The sequence below is a fragment of the Vanessa cardui genome, chromosome 24, assembly GCF_905220365.1.
Source record: "Vanessa cardui chromosome 24, ilVanCard2.1, whole genome shotgun sequence".
NCBI classification, from domain to species: Eukaryota; Metazoa; Arthropoda; class Insecta; order Lepidoptera; family Nymphalidae; genus Vanessa; species Vanessa cardui.
Window position 1 is genome coordinate 3,844,281 of NC_061146.1, and position 23,026 is coordinate 3,867,306.

General features: G+C 32.1%; 1 protein-coding gene across 3 annotated transcripts in view; it reads left to right on the plus strand.

Moving 5' to 3' along the window:
* LOC124540118 (inactive dipeptidyl peptidase 10) overlaps positions 1–23,026 on the plus strand; it is a 199,087-nt gene that overhangs the window by 148,675 nt on the left and 27,386 nt on the right. For all 3 annotated transcript variants that reach the window (XM_047117551.1, XM_047117549.1, XM_047117550.1), the window contains one exon: positions 7,066–7,295. In XM_047117551.1, the coding sequence (XP_046973507.1) occupies positions 7,066–7,295 (230 nt within the window). The remainder of the gene's footprint in view (positions 1–7,065; positions 7,296–23,026) is intronic.

Genomic DNA, 23,026 nt, shown 5'->3' on the forward strand with positions numbered 1-23,026 from the left:
GTATAATTACGAAGAAATACAATTATCATCAACAGTCATCTGAAACACACTAATAAACTTTTAATAGAAATATAAATGTATACACACAGAAGCGCAGGCAATTTGCATATGTTGTAAGTTGCTTAGCAATGTAATAAACCTTACTGGAACACCACACACACTAAGATCTCCATTCAATTAACCTCATCACAATGACAAAAATTACAACAGTTACACACACTTATAAAGTTTACACACACCAACAAAGGAATTTCGCCACAATTTCGATTTTTAATTTCACACAGCTGTAATAAATTCTACCATACAAACTTATAGAATAATAAAATTAAGCGATGAATAAGGCAATTCCCACGGAAATTTGTATGAAATAAGAAATTTTCCACTTCCTGCGTCGCTGTCGGTTCATATTTTTTCCTTTGATTTATGTTTTCCGTGTCCCTTTTTGAAAAAAGGACTATATTTTTCAATGCAAGAAGTCTTTCAATGTAATCATTTCTTAAATCCTCTTTTACCTTTTTAATTATATATTCTTACGTATGTGTGCTTCTTTATAAAACTATAAAATCAAAGGTTCTTGTATAATATAATTTATCCTTAAATACATCATTGTCTTAATTATTAAAATGTCATAAGTTACTCATCGAAATTCGTTGCAGTCACCGCATATATTATTTATCATTCCCCTTAACTGCTAACTTTCCACCACATCTTATGTTCGCTTATATTGAAGAAAAACTTATTATACTTTACTCGGTAGTAAGTACGTATGTGTCTGTGTGTATATATGTGTGTGTATATAAATGGAATGTGTATAACGTAAGTTTGCAATTATATTATTTCCAAGATTACTAATTATGTAATGTAAAGTTAGAATAAAACGATACGAAAGTGTCGTATTATTTTAAAAGTTATTATATATATTATTTTAAACTAGCAAATAAATATTGAAAGAAATACAAAATCACAAAGAACCTATATACTCCATTTCCACTTATCATCAGGTAGAGTAGAGTTGTATGCCTACCCGGAAATTATATAAAAAAAAAGAAAAAACTCGAAATATAGAATATAAACAATAAATCTTAGAAAATTATATTTGACATTGACTAACATAATTATATCACTTTGAGAAAGCACTCTTGAACATAAGTCGGTTTTCATCGCGTTAGATACCAAACGGTTTCTTAGAAGTACTGTAGAAGTACAAAATGAACAAGCATGCAAGCGTTTCAAGATTTATGGAACAAGCGAACCAGAGAATCGTATTACAGTCGAAATAATTTACATTGTTACATAGATGCAGCTATTTGATTAACAAATAGTACATTATTTCATTCATTTGTACATATGTTTTTTGTAATTGTGTGTATATATTTTGATATATGTGTATTATATTTATATGTGGAATGTATTTATGTGTCGTTTATTATTATACCCTAGTATAAATATGATTATATTATAAATCTTTATCTTTTTCTTCACTTACCTGTTTTCGTTCTAAGCTCCTGTCACCAAAGGTTGTCTGAGAGATATCGCTATAAGCGATAAGATAATATCTAATTATTATGTATTTCCTATATACTTCCATGTGTTGTGCAATAAATTAATTTAAATAAAAAAAAAATGTTTTCCAAGAAGCTAAGATACCCACTCGTGAAAAGATATTTTGATTTTCTATTAGTACGAAGGATCAATTAGATACTTGATGGTATTTCTAAAATAATATCTACGTATTATTCATGTATAAAGTAGAGTTAATATCGTACCTTTTAATCTCCAGTGTTCCTTTCCATGAAACGTGAAAACAATTGAGAAATAAATAATCTGTTGCCGCTCCGATAAAAAAAAGTTTATCCATACAGAATCAGTTGCTAACTGGAGGAAATTGGTGTTAGAAAAAAAGATCTAGATCTTTAATTTTTAAATTTCATAGTATTTTTTCTTATTATTATTACATTAGATATTGTAATAATTTTTTTCTGCTTTTATTATGTTTTTAGTTTACTGGCATAAAAAAAAGGTTCCACCTGAAGATTGTGAAGGATTTTAATCCGACACATGCAGATTTTCTCACGATGTTATTTTCGGCACGGGCACAAGATTTTAATACGAATGATATACATATATTATACAAACAAGATAGTTCAGTGCTATTAGCCAGGATTTGATGACTAGCGTATTAAAGATTCGCGATTTAACTTCTAGTCTATCTCGTCTAAAATCAGTCGTTGCTTATTAATGCAAATAATAGAACTCATAAATAACTCATATTTCATTTGGTCAATCGTATCTAAAATAGTTATTGTTTACAATCAATGATTATGAAATTTAATGAATTATAATTATAACTCATCTATGAGTATAATGTTACAATATAATCAATATGTGTTAAAGCGTTATGAACATTAAATAAACAATAAAAATCATATTAATAATGGTAACTGATGCTTCCCGCTCTTTGATTTCAAAATGGCGTCGTCGCAATATTAAACAAATTTAAAATGTCGGATGGCAACTACTTTTTTTTTATACAGCTTATATACATTTAATGTAAAACTACAGTAATTAGAAGAATTTGCGTTGTGCAGGCCCTTCTGCGTGATACATAACTAAACCATTAAATGAATATAACCACAAAGTTATAAATTATCATGTTTGGTAAACCGTCGAAGGTCGAATGCAAAATCATTCAGTCACATAAAATGAATATTAATATAATATTAAATACATTTTTTTCACCGTACGCGTAGATCGAGTATCATACGTCTTAAAGCTAAAATTTAGAGTAATAAAAAAAATGTACGTCTTATCCTTTGCAATGAAAAATGACGTAAAATCAACTTGAACTCCGTGCTTGCAATTTTAAATGAAAGGTACAAAATTAGGGCGCCTATTTATTCGCTTTCAAATACGCTAGCTATTTCCCAGTTGCCTCGATTAAAGATTTATGAATGTAAACACTACGCAGTGCAGTCGAAATGAGCTGCATTCGCGCCACGTTTCTGAATCGTTAGTACGACCATATCGTGAACTTTGGATAACGAGTATGAACTGTTTGAATTCAATTACAAACTTTTTCGTCCTTTGAAAGTATAAAGTCGAATAAGCAAACAGATCCAAATGAAGGAAAGATAGATCAAATGTACACGATTAGAGAGTCCAAAAGTTCAATAATATATAAGTATGTATGTATGTATATATACTAGCTGCAAGTCTCAGCTTCTTGCAGGAAAATAAGAGTTTTACTGTCATTCCTATTGCACCAACTGGATCCAATTCAAGCCATCCAACGACCACACTATACACGCAGAAAAATGACATCAATATCGGTCCATCCTTTACGAGTTCATTAATATACACGTGCATAAAATATAGATGAATTGACTTGTAACTCTTCAACTCTTAATTATGCTTTGCGTTGAAAAAAAATAACGCGAGGAAAGTTGCATCTGTCGGCTGAAAAACTGCCAAATGTGTCACCAGTCCGCATTGGAGTAGCGTAATGGGATATGCTTCTAATCTTCTTCTCAAAAGTAACTTAAGCCAGCAGTAGGATAATAGCAGGTTGGTGTCTTACTTAAAACAATTGAAAACAATAGAAAACTCAATTTCTAGACGAACGAATAGATACAGTATATAGGTATGCTGCTCTAGCAGAAACATTACAGTAGCTTCTAATAGTCAACCGAAACCAATCATAGGAGTAGTAAAGATGAATAGACAACTTTGACATTGAATTGATACGATCAGCGGTCGAGATCTTGAATATTCAGTGGCACCGTCGGCGAAGTTGTTATCAGAATTTTGGAATTATAGTAAAATTCAATATAATTATGTAGTTCAATAAATCAAGAACTATTTCAGTGCTTATTGCTTATAAAGCCATTAGGAAATGGCTAGTCTAAGGTTTTTAGACTGCCCCAAAAAGGTTTTCATGGATACGCCACTCCGATATCGAGGTTCGATTCCTGGCCGAGCCGATGTAGAAAAAAAAACATTTATTTTCTATCTTGTCTTGGGTCTGGGTGTTTGTGGTACCGTCGTTACGTCTGATTTTCCATAACACAAAGTACTTTAGCTACTTACATTGGGATCAGAATAATGTATGTGATTCTGTCCAATATTTATTTATTTATTTATATTTATTTATTACCAGGGTTAAGCTTATAGGTTATAAATGCCTAAACAGATTTAGGTGTTTGGGTATCGAAATAATCCTTTCATTATGTGACAATGTATATAAATTAATTAATTCAGGGCAATCGTACTTTGTAATATTTAGTATACATTCCGTTTGGAACAGGCTATAATCTGATAGCGATCTCGTTTAGAAATTTGTTAACCTGCGAACCACAGCTTTAGACGTGTATTTTTAGTAACAAGTCTTTCAATTCACATGTGTTAAATAGAGATGATAATATTTACTTAATTTAATTAATAATGTGTAATTGATCAAAATCAAAATGAACAGTAGCAAAATCAAATCAAAATCAGAATAAAGCACTTTTGAATCGTCATTTTACAATTAAGTGAAGCTACCACCGGTTCGGAAAGTAGATTATACTGTGAAGAACACGCAAGAAACTCAGTAGTTACTCTTTTTCAACATTTAAAAAATACAGAGTCATGTTAGTTAATACAATTATTTAAATTAATATATCCTGCTTGGAAGTCCACAGGTATTAACTCCACGCAATTTTTATCATCTATAAAATCTTGTATCGAATAATATACTTTTTTTTACCACTGTATTTTTTACAAACGATTTGAATTACGAAACGGCAAAGTTAAAAATGTCTGCGGAATTTTATTATCGAATTGAATACAACGCTTTATTTTTCTAGTTGGCTCGTGCCGATCTGTTTGACTACCAACATTGGTGCAAATGTATATATAAGGAATGTTTGAATTTTAAATTGAATCAGTAATAGTTAAAGGATATTTGTATTACTTTCGTTTTAGAATTGAATAGACTAGAAATATGGGCCACTTGATGATACTGCAATAAATAGTAACCAATTCTTACGTCACATCAATGTGCCGCCAATCTTGGGAGCCTAGATGTTATTTCCCATGTGCCTGGCTCATATATGCTACCAACAAGTAAACAACAATACTAAGTATTGCTTTTTGGCGGCAGAGTACGCCTACCCAGATGGTAGGTATCACTCACTCATCAGTCATACACAATGTGGTCGTGGTATAAGGCTCACAAAAGCCCTACTACCACCGAGTGGAATATAATTTGTAATTTATGCCATAAGGTATTATGAATGCTATTTAAACTGAACAATTCGCACTGAAACCACTTTATATTAGCATCGGGCCATCTGTAGGCAAACAGTCAAGTGTGCACATGCCAATTCCAACGTATATACATCCTCGTAGCAATGTGGTCAAGATATAATCCATATCATTGTGTCATTAATCAGTAATTAAACTCGAATATTCGCTCTGCATACTGGACAATACTCAAAAGCAATATTGTTCGGCGATATAATTCCAATAAGGCCGCTTGTATAAGATATGTGTGGATACGTGGTTCTTAAGGTCTTGGCTTAGTATCCCTTAGTATCCAGGTAAGCCTTATTTGCGTTTATATATGTTCAGAGTTGAAAGGAACCGTAAGGTGGCATGTATGTTTCGGAATGTCTTACTCATCAGTCCATCATCACATGGACGGCATAAAATGCAATTGTTTATGAGCAGGAGTGACGTAATAACTTCATTAAGGCTTCGATCCGGACACATCCCTCTGAATAGTTTTGCTTTCCTCATGAAGAAGGTTCCATCTCCTAACTGTAGCGAGTGCGGAACTATAGAAGATGTATATCACATATCGTTGGAATGCGTACGGAACGAAGCAGAGAGGAAGCAAATTGAAGCTGCTTTACCATATTGTTTTGATTTTGCATCTTGTAACAATATCTTGGCCTCACCAAATTCAGCTGAGGCTAAGATGCTATACAATATGGTTCAAAAAGGGTGTAAACGTAGAATGTAATTTTTCTAATAGCTACTATCGGGGTGGCATATTCTACTTTATAGAATAAACCCTCTAAATAAAATAAACAGACAAAAAAAAAACAAAAAATAAAGAAACAAAAAAAAATGCAATTGTTATGTTAAGATTATATATAAATTTAATTGGCGTGGAGTTAGCATTCAATTCTTTTTATTTTATAGAGAATACACATGAACCTAAATTGAAAGTGAGATATAAAATTGATATACAATATTAACTGCGCTTCGAAGTTGCACCCACTATTTACGAATATGATATTATTATTAAAACGAATTAATTTGTATGTCAAATGTTATAATATCTTTAGGTCATTTATTTACTTCATCATTTTTTTTTATAAGTATGTGTTGTAAAAATATTTTTTTTGTACCTAAAAAATTCTCATCAAGTGCCTTTGTAATCTCAGGTACCAGGCTACCATAAAAACTAATGTGGTTGTATATTCATATTTCAGCACGTTCGTTAAACAAACCGTAACAAAACCAGTTAGCCCCAGACTACATTTACATACAGTTTAGATACGTTGATGGAAAATAAATAGTTTTTTAAATATTGATTAGGTCGGAATATTGAAAACTTTTAACACAGACAGAATAAAAACAAAAATTGTATAACTTTAATCTCTTTTAAACATAAATCCCAATTACTTCATTAAAGCTGTCTATAACACGGTATTGAGATTTTGTGTGATTATTGCATTATATTTATCTAATGTTTAGTTTTCATTCGTAAGGTAACCTACATGTACGGATACCACATTTTTCCTGACAAATGTGTTTGTATTGCCATGTTCTGGTTTCAATGGTGAGTCATAATGTAATTACACAAGGAACGAAGCATCTTATTTGGGTGGGTGTAAATAATGGTCAACATTTCTTACAGAGCTAGGTTCTATGACCGAAAAATAAGGCAAACATTTTATATATATTATGCCTATTTGGGCAGCCTGTAATCTTAACTTATTTTCATGTAATTACATATAATATTTATGTGATAAATTGATTCGAAGTTATTTAAATATTTTGTTTTTTATCCTTTAGGGAATCCTACCCCCTAACGCCGTTACCGGATGACATCGGAGGAGGAGTTATCAGCGAAGGTCCGCTCCTTCTCCTTGCCATGTGGACCCCTAAGGGTCATGGCCTCATCACTGTAAAAGACTACGACATCTTCTACCGTCCAGCACCGAGGTCTTCTACCGGGTATAGAGTCACAGACACGGGCATACCTGGGAGGATCTTTAATGGAGTACCGGATTGGCTGTATGAAGGTACAAATTTTATACAAAACAAAATTATTGATAGATTTATATTGATTCAGTTTACAATATTTCGGTTTTTGTTCTAATTAATTAAAAAATCTCTTTTACTTAATTTCCATGTGCTTAATTCACGTGAATTTTTCTTAACTTATCTTTTTATGCGACGAGGCAGCGTCGAGGTTACTCCTGAAAAAGCAGAGCCATAGCACGACAATGAGGCATTCACTGTTAGTTTTGCTTCTTTTTAACGACTATGAATGAGTTTCAAAGAGATTGAGTTTATATTTAAATCCAATTCGAAAAACTAAACATGACTGGCATCTAAGATTAGCTCAATTAACATTTTTAAATTAAGAAATACTACACTTAAAACCTTCAACGGCTTTGCATAGAAATATAAAAACAAATTAATAACGTGATAAATCAGTAATTTTATCTGGATCTGAACTTACTTTCTTTTATTAAGATATATATTTTCTACCCTCTGAACCATTTCAGTTCCAAGGCAATATTAAAAAAAAATATTACTGAAAAAATAATCCCTAACTAATGAATACCAATATTTCTTTTAAAAAAACCTTTAATGAAATACACGCATGCGTAAATCAGAATTTCCAAATGAGCTTCCAATATCGCCACAAGAGGTACTCCATCTCTACCCTCTTTAGCCGTGTACTCTCGTCCTCATTGATACCGATTTACCCCCGAGTTTTCCGAATAGCTGTGAATAATGGCCATATTGCTTGATAAACGGAATCCGGGAAAATGTAACTTATTTCGATACAACTAGAGTCGAAATTCAAATGAATGAAATTCTGAATATTTCAGTAACAGAGGCTAGTATTAAATAGACTTACAATATAAAGAGTAGCGTTTCAATAAAACATTTTGTATGAAGGAACTCGAAATTTAATCCAAAAGATATTTTTGTTTAATTTTTATACTTTTTTTTCTACTGTACAAATTTCAAAAGAACAAACAAATTCTTGTATATAAATACAGACTAAACATAATATATAGGTCAGAGCTCTTATGTAACAATAGATTTATTTTGCACTTTTTATTAAAGCATTTTTCATTTTAAACTAGTACGGGCATTTTATTAAATTCAAAGAGCTTGGCTGGTTTTCGATGTTAACCGAGCACGAGATGAATCACAAACACAAATTTTGTATATGAAAATTCAGCGTTGCTCGCCCAGGTTAACTGCAATCTTTGATTTAGATTCGTGCATTTTAACTTTTCTTTTTTAATGAATAATGCTTCAAACTATTTTGATAGCCTGAACTTAGACTCTAAGACGTTCGTAATAAGACAGCATAATAATAATAGGTGAATATTTACGTAAGTTTAACCGTTCGTAATTTATGTGTTTGTTTCTCCAGCCGTTGTCACACATAATAGCTAAGGTAAGGTAGGTTTTCAAAGAAATCTCTATACTGCTCTGTTAAGTTACCTGAACTGAGGTATACAAAAGACAATAAGAACATAGCTTTTTCAGAAAACTACCGTAAAGATTCGAAAGACTCACAATCTCGGATTAATAACGCCAATTTTCTTAATACTTTTAATAGAAGTAATATTACATAACTAATAATAATGAATTATTCCTAGCAACAGTTAATATCAATCCAATTCTCAATTACTCCAACGGTTTTCACACAAATTCCCAGCGAAGCGAAGATCGGTAACGTATGATACGTCACTATAAGATCGCGACCACACTTGTTCGACCAAGCAGGATGATTTAACGATGAGATCGCACACGATGTCGCTTCACTGGACCACAAGTGCATTCGATCATTTAGAAGCCGAAGCTATAGGAGCTGTTTTCAAATTACTATATTAACTTGCACAGAATGTAATACAACCCAAGTTATTGATTTTGTGAATTTCATAAAGAAAAAAGTTTATCGTTATTCTACAAAGCTCGATACAAATTAATATATAACTTTCTGAAACGTTCTAGAATAAAAAACAAGAAATGGCCTGTAAATGTCTCAATTCAGAACGGGGAAGGTTGAGAGTTCAGTCTTCAACGCCGGTCTAATGCGTGCTTCGTGATATTATTTTTTACCGCCTAGCTTGAGATAAATTATAAACACTTATTAAGCCCTGGAAAACTCAATGTTGATTAACCTGACTTGTAACCGCAATCATCGGGGAAGATTCATGGCTCTAACCGCTGAGCCATTGCAGCTCCAATTACTATTGAAATATACCGATTAAAATGAATGATCAATAATAAAATCACCGAAAGCTTTACACCGATCGTAGTTGTTGATATAAATTTGATCTAGGTTCCGCCTGTGTCTGTTTCCCTAGTACCCAAAGCAATACAATGTAATGATATTATACTCAATAATATTTTGCATACAAACAAACTAATATGTTAAATGTCTGGTACCAGTACCTATACAGGCTTACAGTGAGCTTTTCCACTAACAAACGGCTTATGGTTTTAACAATACAACATTACTCAATAAAATTACGAGCGCGACTAATACGGAAGTATTATATGGTGAGCTGCTTTTAATATAAAACATACATTCATATGAAAGCAACTAATAACGTTATATCTGTATTTGCTTTTAAATAGAAATGTATTTTTGTCAATGTAAACGATTTATGTAGTCACTCTAGCTTTGAAAAGACAGGACGGGTAAATAAATAGGGAAAAACAGCTAAGCATCTTTTTCTCTCTTGACAACTGTTTTTTTTTCTTTATGTAGAGTTGTATCAATATTTTTTTGAATAAGAATAGGGGAAAAGTAGGTATTTTTCAAACTATCAATATTGATTAATTTACTGTTACTAGTTTTACAACTCATCGAACATTACTAGCGTTATTTATGTATAATTTAACATTGTAAAGTACATTATATATTTTACTAGCGGCCCGTTCCGGATTCGCACGGGTAATAAGTTCTTTTTTTATATTTTTTTGTTACTTTTTTATTACATGTTTAACAATTGACATCCTATTTCAATTTTTTTACACAAAACCTTAATAAATTATATACTTAAACCTTCCTTATGTATACCTCTGTCTATTAATGAAAACCGCATGGAAATCCGTTCAGTAGTTTTGGAGTTTAACGCGAACATTCAGACAGATAGACCCGGACGGGTGACTTTGTTTTATAATATGTTTTGATAAACTTACTAGATAATGTTAATAGCTATTAAATATTTAAAAAAAATATTTCAAAATACTTTATTTTTGATTCTTACGAAAAATAATTGGTGCGAAAAGAAATACCTCAGACCTGAGAAGGACCAACGGTCCGTCTCAACATTGTATTTGGTCGAAGGTATTGTGTATTGTACATATTATATAATAAATACTATGAACGTACTCAAACTACCATTCTAAGGGAAAACTGACCTAAATAAAACCTAACCTCAATTGAATATACAAGTACTTGATTAGATTTTCGTCTACTGGTCTAGACAATCCATTTAAGCTTACCATCATTAATCTTGCAAAATCTAGATCTAGATCAGAAAACACTTAGAGCCGAAAGTTTTCTTGTGAGGATAAAGAAGTTTAAAATTATTCCACGAGTAGAATGATCGTTACATCGTACATTAGCTGAAACTTTTCCTGGTACTTAAATATAATATTATTATACAGCTAAATGTTTTTTAGCTCAATCTAAACATTTATTTAAAAAAAAATACTTTAGTCAAAAAGGAGTTTTTAGTAAAAATATTTTTTAAATATTAAGTAATGCGAATGAACTGAAAAATGCACTGAAAAATGCACACACATTAGCTATAATAAATTGATTATTATAGCTAATGTGTGTGTGTGTGTGTTAAATATTATAATTATATACACACACATACAAACACTTTTCGTATGTGATGAATCAGATATTCCTAAACTGTGTTTAAAAGGAATTACGTCAGCGAGGCAGTCGTCATATCTTCCACTATCACTCATGTTACTTCACACAAAGAAAGCCTCTGAAAGCGTCCGTATAGCTCGAAAAGAATAAAAATCAAAGTGAATAATGCAAGTTCCGGTAAAACCTTAATTATAACCAATTGCATGGGTTTTATTTGTTGGGTTATATTGTATGGATTGATTTAGCCTTTATTTACCCTATTTTTCACTGATAAACCTTATAAATATTAGGCGTTCAGTAAATAGCCTACTTGAATTGAGTTTATGTGGAGCATAATGACGTCGCTTACGGTAAAAACCAGCGGCATACACTACGTCTTTTCAAGTGGCGTCACGAGGATCTCTTGCATACCATCGTGTCACTCCAACTGTTAGCCACCTAGGCATGGTCACTACCACTAGATATATTCTCGGTGTACAAAGAACCTTTCTAATACCACCATCGCTGACGATACAGAGATGATACGTATACAATCGACGCCTTCAACCAGGTTTGGTTTCTCTTCATATCCCCACTTTATAGGGCCCCACTCTGCGGCCTCCTGCTCCGAGAAGTTACTTACTCTCAATATTGATTTTAGTTGATGTCATGCAATCTTAGATCGCAATGCATCGTTTCTAAAACTGAAATGATTTAGTCAAATTTTGAACCGCGTGTTCTTTGTCCCACCTCATACAATAAATTGCTTATACGACCAATATAAAAAGAGTTCCTATGTCACAAGACAGAATAATTGTTTAACGGATTTTCTAAATATACGGAGGTATATTTTGTAGTAACAAAATGTACCTTAATATATAAATTTGATATCTTTTTACTAGACCGGTATAGGATTTGATACCAGCATCCCTTTTAGGTCGCAACTAGACTAACTAGGCACCCATGCAAATCTATATTGAAAAATAAAAATAAGTTAAGCTTATACTTCCTAACACGATTAGAATCTATACTGGCGATTTATCGGCTCAAAGTAATCAAACCACGCCCCAACGTTTCTGCGTTTGACGGGTGATTTAGATTCGAGAAATATTACTAAAATGTAATTTATGGATCGCTACCTTATTTCAATAAATAAATATTATATTTATAATAAATTATAGATAACATGAAAACATTATATTGAATTTTTTCCTTATAACAATACTAAACGTACCATTTAATTTCTATTTTATGTATTACTTGCTGGTAACTTGGTGCAAGTCCGCCTGTATACTTATACTCCAACCACTTAATAATTATTTACCACTAATCAGCCATATTCAGTGTTGTTATCCGGCTTAAAGGGTGAATAAGCATGTATGAAACTACAGGCGCCAACGCAATACGTCTATACATCAGTTACACAAGTTGGGCAGCCCATTGACTATGTAAGCAATTGTTAAGATATCTTACGGCTCCAATGGTTACCACTCTACTTACCATCAGGTAGCCCATTTTCCAGACCACTATATATGGAAAGGAAGACATATTATGATGATATGACATTGATAAATGAGCATATAGACAGTTTAAATAAATTATTGTACATAAGACCATGCTCCTTGTTCATCAGCTGTATAATTCGCTTCTTCAATCATGATGTGTAAGGACGTTTAACAATTAATCTTAGTCAAAGAGCTTATCTGATTTGACTTAAGGCTTTTTATTGTGATACTATAATTTATATGTTTTTTTTATATTGGAAATTTAATTTTCAATTCATAATATAAATTGAATTTCAAATCCGAACACTGCTAAGTTCATTGGTAAAATAAAAATTAGAACAAGAAAACCTTCCTGGTTGTTTTTGATGAATTTCAGCCATATATATCTTCTATAATACTGACAACCTGTAAAAATAATCTCAAAATCTTTCGAATGACTTTGTATTTTTTAAATGTTAAAAAAGAGTAACTACTGAGTTTCTTGACGGTTCTTCTCGGTAAAATCTACTTTCCGAACCGGTGGTAGCTTCACTTAATTGTAGAATGACGATTCAAGGGAGCTTGTGAAGGCCTCCTTGAATAAACTTTATTTTGAAAACAAAAAGAAAGGAGGCATGCCCAGGATAATAATAGTGAATTTCTACTAAATAAAAGATCATATGCTAGTAGCAAAACTTAAAATGAAATCAATATTCTTAAATATTCTTCTCCAATTAATTGTCAATCAAGTAAATGAGAATCTTATTATATATCCTTGATCCAATAAGCGACAGCGTCAAAGACTCAGGTGTTATACTAGAAAACGGTCCAGATATTGGATGGCGTGTTCGTTTTTAATTTATTTTTACTCGAAGTGTGATTCTAATTGTAATAAATTTTAGTACTATGAACACAAGTGTATCACATTTCATCCTCTCCAAAAACAGGGATAGTTTCTTTCGGATTGTATATTTATATTGGTATTTATTTTTCTTTTACCTAGATCATCTACTTATTTACTGAACTGTTTAAAAAGTATTAAAGTACAAAAACAATCACATGTTTACAATTATTCGTATGAATATACTAAGTGCGATGATAGATTAAAAATATAAATTATTAACATCTGTAGAATAGATCATTAGAAACCAAAAGTTTTAACGAAATCAGTCAAATCGTTTTGATTGAAAGCACATGAGACCATATATAGCTTTATTCAAGATACATATAGTAAAATCTTATTATAACCATAACGCAAATGTTTCGTTATAATCAATTGTGACAAACTCCCTTTTTATTTTAGAAATCAATTTGCAACGAAAATGCCAACAAAAATACATTTCATAATGTTTACAATTTACCTTCTATCGAAATCCAATTTAGCCGTGATTAAGATCAAATAAAAACTGGCCGAGTTGAGCCTGCGGGCTTATTCGATGTGACAGTTGAAGCCGATGGTAATTTTAAAAACAAAACAAAGTATTATTGTGAATAAGGATTACGGTACGAATGTATTCGGCAATCATTTTCATTGTAGGCTTAGAAAAGGTTGTCTATTATCGAAGTGATATATTTTGTTCCTTTTTAGTGATATCTATGTAAAATCGAAAATCTTCGATACAATACATAGTTGCATATTAATAAACGGTAATTAAAAAAGAAAAAAAAATTGTAATGTGAATAAGGATTACGATATTAACGTTTTCGGCAATAATTTTCATTGCTTGAAAAAGTTGGCTATTAATTATCAGTGTGATTTAATTTGCTTCTTTTTAGTGATGTCCATGTGACATCCAAAATCTTCGTTACAATAAATAAGCCCAAAGAAAGTTGCAATAATATCCAGACGAAACACTTTTACAAATATTTTGAGCCTTGAGGGCCCAGTGGTTAGAACGCGTGCATCTTAATCTAAACCTTAAACCAGGCAAAACCCCTGAATATTCATGTGCCATTAATCATCCCGTGCTCGGCGGTGAAGAAAAAAATCGTGGAAAGGAAACACATGCATTGTCTAATTTCATCGAAATTCTGCCCGCATTGGAACAGCGTTCTGGAATATGTTCCAAACCCTCTACTAAAAGGGAGAGGAGGCCTTACCCCAACAGTAGGACATTTACAGGCTGTTGTTGTTGTTGATCACGTGATATATTGTTCTGTGTAATTTCCAAGCATTTTACTCTTTACGAGAAACGAATTTGTTAAACGGATTGTAATTTAATTTTGACATACTAACTTGGAAATGAAGAATGACGTCAAGTAAGAACATCGGTTTTAGAACATGAATGGAAATGACGAACAAACAATGTTTTATTGGTCGTATACTAAGATTAATGGACTCCGTAATAGCGACTATTAAATCAAGCTTTTACAGTTTTAAGGACTGCGTTGCAATTGTTTTACTGAGTTTTAACTATTAGCGGAAATGATAACGGTAGAGCTGTTAAACTATACATAACTACTCATTGCTTCCAAGAATAGAATAGTTTATTGCATTGAGAACAGAGCAAAATGCTTCACCAATCAAATGCGGTCTGAGGGATTATTGACAAGAATTTTGAACTATATAGCTACCTTTTCGAATTTTATTCCAAATCCTAGAATACTATCCCTTGATACTTACTGAGAAGCGTAAACGTTAATAGTAGACTAATATTTTCCCTCGTTAATTCAAAACTTTGTCTATACTAAGATTTTCATTATTTTTTTTAAAAGGCCCTAGGACTGCTCTCTTACCGGTCATTTTTTTTCCGCTCTCTAATTTCTGTACACATCTATGGCTGTAGCTATTCCAAGTGAGACTATAACCGATTTTCTATGTGCAGTTATTGTCCGATAATCACTGGTACAAAAATCTTACAAGCTTACACTATTAATAATAAATATAGAAGGTTTATTAATTTATATATTGAAAAATCATATCAATTAGTAAATACAATTATTATAAAATATTAATTAATGGTACGTTACAAAGATTTATAATGATTTAAATAAACTCCATGTTATGTGCGAGAACTACCACAATAAACGAATGCCTTTATTACATGTAACATACTTTATAAAGCATTTTAAACCGGAATTCAGTCTCATCCAGTATCAGTTATATTTGAGGCGCTTATTCCATACTTCAATGGTGGGTTTATTGATATACATCTGGCATAATTACATTCGACACATGCGGGTGCTCAGCGGTGATGTCCTGCATGCAAACTATCTCGTTTTTTTATCATTGTTTTTTTTATAAAGTAGCGAACGCACTGTGGAACACCTATAGGTACATTAGCGCCGTAAGAAATTTTAGTCATTCCTTAAATCTTCAATGCGCCACCTAGAAATTAAGGTAGTCCCTTATACCTGTAGTTACACTGGCTCGCCCTTCAAACTGGAACTCAACTATACTAATCATTACTGTTTGGTGGTACAATATATGTACGACGAGTGGCTACTCTATCTTCATTAGTAGATCGTAGGTTTACATTGTTTTCATAAATGAATATATAATTGTGCTCTACATATGTTGGCTCGTCTCGAAACTTTCATTAATCTATAATTGATGTCGTCATGATTATTAATCTAGATTTGAATCGGCTGACTTTTGGTTTAGATATGTTATTCTAAACACTGAACTAGCACAGTTTTGAGCAAATATTGGAATTGTTAAAATGTTTTAATTTTCAAAGCAAACTTTATCTCCCAGTCATCGCTGTTTGTATTGCGACGCCTATTTACAGTAACACATAGCGTATATTGCACGAGTAAACAAGCTTTCGTTATCGACACCCCGCAGTGATTTATCTTCATCTGTAAACAGACTTGCGATATTGTGTTGCTGCAGGAGAGGACGCTAACAAAACGAATTGGTTGGTTCGTTAGTTATGTGTTTGGCTAGAATAAATATACAAAGGTATTATTCAATAACTACCGCAGTACAAAAACTTTGGTATTCATTAATGTACACTTATTTACATAAGAATTATAATATTATAAATTTTGGACAACATCACACACATTACTCTGATGCCAATGTAAGTAACAAAAGCACTTGTGTTATGGAAAATCAGAAGTAACGACAGTACTACGAACACCCACACCCAAGGCATCATAGAAAACTAATGAACTTTCTCTACATTCTGACCTAAAGATCTAATTCATAAATTCTTCTTTTCTGGTTTTTGTTACAACAACAACAACAACAACAACAGCCTGTAAATACCCATTGCTGGGCTAAAGGCCTCCTCTCCCTTTGAGGAGAAGGTTTGGAACATATTCCACCACGCTGTTCCAATGCGGGTTGGTGGAATGCACATGTGGCAGAATTTCTATGAAATTTGTCACATGCAGGTTTCCTCACGATGTTTTCCTTCACCGCTGAGCACGAGATGAATTATAAAGACAAATTAAGCACATGAATCAGCGGTGCTTGCCTGGGTTTGAACCCGCAATCATCGGTTAAGATGCACGCGTTCTAACCACTGGGCCATCTCGACTCATTTAGGTTTTTGTTAATTAGTCAGAAATTTCTATGAAGTATTTGATTCGTTAAGAGAATTTAGAAACCTACCTAACATTAAATATGACGAATTTATATCGAATCGGCCGGGAATCGAACCTCGGACTGGCGTACACATGAATATCAGTGTATACATTACTCGTCCTCGGAGGTCGTCAAAATAGAATACCCAGATGGTCTTGCAGAATACTATACAACCATTAAAAGTATTACAAATAAACACAAAAGTAATTTAACCCAAAACAGATCCCAAAGAAAAAAATAATATTCAACGTAATCTCTATCCAATGTATAAGTCTGTAGCCCGTGAATGTATTTCATAAATGAGTTTATTAATATTATATTATGCAATTACAATATAAGATGCATTAGTAACAAATCATGCGTGTAATTGTACAGTCATAGAATAGCGATCGCAATGTGAATGCCCTGAGCGAATGCATATAAATATTAGCGCTATTATTGTACGACTTGAATTATACAGTATGTTTCAGTATTATCTTATAATTGCTTTTGGAATTTTTTGTTTCTTATATTTTTCATTGTAAAGCAGAAGATAAGCCCGAAGCTTACAAATATTTTTTTTCAAATCAAAATCAAATCAAAATAAACTTTATTGAAGTAGGCTTTTACAAGCACTTTTGAATCGTCATTTTACAATTAAGTGAAGCTATCACCGGTTCGGAAAGTAGATTCTACCGAGAAGAACCGGCAAGAAATACAGTGCTTACTCTTTTTTAACATTTAAAAATTTTACTTTTCACATACGAATATGTTAGAGAGTTACAGAGTGCATAATTCAGTGTATAACGATGATATTTGAATCTTGAAATAGGTGAAAGAAGGTCTCTTAATAAATGTATTATTGTTATTAGTGATGACCGGAAAATAGTAACCGAGTTCTTATTCTGATTTAAAAAAAACACATAAAAATTATGTAAAAAAATACACATACACACGTATATGCTATATAAGTATATCTAGAATAACATTTATCATTTAATACCCTTACTTGTGAATTAGATTTAAATTTCAAAAGAAAATAAAAGATAAATAGTATTAAAAGCAGGCTTATAATATGAGATTTCTTTCAGCACACCCAAGTAGGAAAAACGAATTAAGACAAATAAATAAATGGCTGACGTGACTAATAATATGTGTAGATACTAAATATATGAATCGTTTCTATCAACAACGTTAAGCCAAAGACTGACTGACTGATTTGACTATTACTCCCTGACGTATAAGCCAATATTACTTCAGCCAAGTTAGAGCTGAGATGGCCCAGTGGTTAGAACGCGTGCATCTTAACCGATGATTGCGGGTTCAAACCCAGGCATGCACCACTATATATATGTGGTTAATTTGTGTTTATAATTCATCTCGTGCTCGTCGGTGAAGGATAACATCGTGAGGAAACCTGCATGTGTCTAATTTCATCGAAATTCTGCCACATGTGCATTCCACCAACCCGCATTGGAACAGCGTGGTGGAATATGTTCCAAACCCTCTCCTTAATGGAAAACGAGGCCTTATCCCACCAATGGGAAATTTACTGTTGTTACTTACTTACTTTTCAAAGCTAGAAAATAATCACTCTAATTGACAAGACTGAATAATATAGTTCATATAAGAAATAAAAGACTCGAAAGGAAAAGAAATATCAATTTAACGCGGACAGCATACAAAATAAGAACGTTTGCAATACATAATTGAATAATCTATCCCAGAAAAACCTATCTCCTACTGGCCAGACCTAATCGCGCTGTTTTGAACCTCCGTCAAGCGCTACGTGAGCTGAATGTAATTATATTGAATTTACCCGAACTCAATGTTTGTATATATTTTCGTAGTTTCGCACGAAAGACCTTTTCAATATAGTATCGATTTTTGTACAACATTGATTGTTCTTTTTATTTTATTAATGTAATACTAATGGTATCAATGATTTTACAAATGTATTTCTATCTATGAGCTAAGATGACCCAGTGATGATTATGGGATTATGATGATATTCATTCTTTTATGTGCTTAATTTACGTCTTTAATTTCTCTACTCAGCGGTGAAGAAAAATACAATGAGGAAACATTCTTTTATTTATTGAAATTCTGACACTTTATTATACCAAGCCGTATAAGATATCCGCAGAGTAGTGGTCTAGGTTGCAAAGCTCAAAAAATAGGAGGTCTTAGCCTAGATTAGATATATTCTTTCCAAATTTATTGTATTATGATAATGAGCGTCATTTGCTCAGTTTGTGTTCACACAACCACTGTTTGGAACCTGCTTTCGAAAGAGCTTTTTCCGATCGAACTATACTGAATTCTCAAAGGACGGCCGCAACACTGGTGTTGCAGATGTCCATCGGCTGTAGTAGACACTTCCCATCCTGCCTGTTTGCACAATACACAAAAAAAAATTTGTATCGTCAATGCGTCAACATTCCATGATGCCTGTATCCATATTATAATTTTACTTATATAATATGTGTATACATATTCAACTTTATGTGTATTAATAAAGCGTTAAATGGCGATAGTTAAATGAAGTCTGAAATCGAATTTTCTGTCCTATTAAATAAAGAAAACATATATTAATTTCATTTTAACTGTAAAAAATAATACATAATTGTATGTGAAACTGTGTCTATTAGGTCAGCGATCTCGTCTCTCTTAAGATGTAACATGAACTCAATGATATTAATAATGTAATTTAAAACATCCCATTTTAAGAAATTGCTAATCTTACAGTTTTGATAGCTAAATGTTTTCCGCGATAATATTACAAGTATTTTAAACTTTTAAATCGCTTTCTGCTATCAGATGTTTCGTTAAGAGATTAAGCGCACTGATTAGCGAAGTGTTTCCACTTGGCAGGAAAGGAATTGTTAAATTAAAGCTTGAGCTGAAACTCTTTGTAGATTAAGTTTTAAAATGTAATGGTTAATTTGTTTCGAGGTTTTTTTTTGTTTCAAGTATCACATGTATCACAATAATTATTTTTATAGACACGCGGGATTATTTACCTATTATGATACTTTATAGTTTCCGGATAAATAGTGTGTAGGTAATATGTTGCATTGTTTTGTAATATACTATGTCAACGAAGTCGGAATGAGAGTGGATAGTTTAGCAAATACCTACGGAAACGTGATCATTTCACAAACCGTTAAACAAATAAGCGAGATCACTAACATACCTTATGAATAAAAAAGGACAAAAAATCCTACCTTGTGGAATGACCAACGAAATTTCTTAATTCTGTCTCCAAGTTAAGATGTAACAAAGTATTAAAGGCTTTAAGTGGATTGTATTTCAATAGTGGTATAACAGAAACAAAAAGAGCTAAAAAAAGAATCACCCTCTATAAGTAGGTCCGTTCATTATTGGCCCGGTACATAACGCATGTCTGCGTGCATTGCTGCGTTTATTTGACGTCAGTCGTGATCTATTTATACTTTGAATGAGCTTCAGCTCGCGACTACAGGAGTGGACGTTACACATGGTGTATATTTTAGACATAAATATAAAAAATAATTTCAACTCGACTCTAAAATTGAGTCTAAAAATGTGTTAATTGATTAAACAATTGAAATAAACTATACTTATCTTTTAGTTATTAAATATAAATTTATACATGTACTTTAGGATGTTATAACTTTCTGTTAGCTTTGGTGTAAGTGTTTAACCCACATGCAACCGCCAAACAGCAATACCCATGAAATCCGAAAAGAACCATGTCTGAATGTTAAATGGCTCATTGCAGGCACAAGGTACATACTTATTTCCAAGTTTGCTGAGCACTGTAATAAGGGTTGGTTAATATTGCGTAAATTTCAATCCAATGGGCGGTAATTGAGTCTGCTTACATACGTCTAATTAAAAAACACGTAGTCCATATTGACTATATAAATATTATAATAAATAAATGTCTGTCTGTGAATTCAAACTCATAAAGTCTGCTAGATGAACCTACGGCTTTACTAGCGCGAGATTTATAAAACACTTCAAATCTCCGTTTCATCCTCTTATGCGTGGAATTTCTTAAAATCCTCGTATTAGCGGATATCGTCTGCACTCTATAAAGAACCTTAATCAATAAGTAGTATTTCGCTTTTATATATTAGATATATATATATATATATGTATATAGATATAGATGTACAAGTTACCTATTCTGTAATAACGTTTATGTTTCTTCAGTGTTATCAGTTACAGTTACCCGGCACGAATTAGGACATAATAATATATCAATAAAGAAAATTATATAATGCATACCCCATAGCACTCAGGAATAATATAGCTTTCCACTAGTAAAACACTTTTAGAATTGGTTCATTAGTACCGTAGATTAACTCCTACAAACAAACAAAAAATTGTTATCTAATTATATTTATATTGACGACCTCTATGGTCGAGTAGTGTGTACACGGCTTTTCATGGGTATGCCACTCCGAGGTCCCGGGTTCGATTGGCGGCCGATTCTATGCAGAAAAAGTTCATTAGTTTTCTATGTTGTCTTGGGGCTGAGTGTTTGTGGTACCGTCGTTACTTCTGATTTTCCACAACACAAGCGCTTTAGTTACTTACATTGAGATCAGAGTAATGTATTGAAGTTGTCCAATATTTATCATTTATTTAAAAGAGTATCAATGTTTAGATATCAATTTTTAGTCAGTCAAAGGTGATTCAAACTAAAAATTTACGTGCACACTTTTTTGATAATTAAAACAAACATACAATGTAATGTAATGAACGAAGTTGCTTCATTAACTATTGAAAAAGTAACCATCGTACAGTTTCAAACGTGTTCCAAATAGTACTATCCAAAGAATTTTTAATAGAATTTTCTAATATTGTTTTTTTTTTTTTAATTACTGAATGTAATCAATCAAATAAGTTTTACATTTTATAGTAGCCATCAAATCCAATAAACCAGCTGATTTAAATATTAAACCCTAACACTAACATTTGTTTATATTTACTTGGGCTCAGAATGCTTACGAGGTTGAATAAATAAATTTATCCGTTAAAGGGTCTTTTCATGTCGATTTAGCCAACTTCATAATGTTAAGACTTAAAACTCGAATTAATATAATTAATAAGTTTTAAACAACGACGCGAAACTCTCTGATTTCATACCATATGATTAAGATTACTCAGTAAGCTACTTTGTCCATAAATATTATTTAAGGGGTGATTCATAAAACAATGCTATCTTCCTCTTTCGTATCAAATCAATTGTGATAAAAAGAGATGACAGTCATGTTTAACGAAACAGATTGTTTAACCGACTCCAAACATTGAAGTTGACAATTCTTGCTTTTTTATGTAAATCGATATTTTCGTCGATAGTTAGGTGATTATAATGAGCTTTTTACTGAATATTTTATGTTTCGTAAGTAAATTGTTATTAGTAAATTGAAATAAGGGTGATAAGGAAGGAATTAGGAAGTTGTTTTCTTATGCGCGTACTAACTGCCTCGTTGATCTATTGGGTAGATTAAAAGTTTACCCGTTAAAAAATTATAAGGAACAGCTCGAAGTCTAAAAGTAGGAGCATGATATTGTAATAAATAGCTCATTATTTGAGAAATTTTATTTAATATTAACATACGAATACGACTGATTTAGTGTAGTTACGCTGAATGCTTAAGTGGTCACACGTTACCGAAATTAACTATACGAAAATCAAACAAAAAATATGTATGGCTCTCCAGTAAATACTCCTACAATTTCATTCAATAACTTCCCTTCTGACCGAGTACGAACAAAAGAAGTAATGGCTCACAATTCTACAGCCATGAAAAATTAATCAATGTCTCTGAAAAGGCAAGGTTCATACCTATGTCATTGAAAAATGGACTCTAAAAACCTAACGATAAAATTCAATTTACTATACCATGCAGCTCA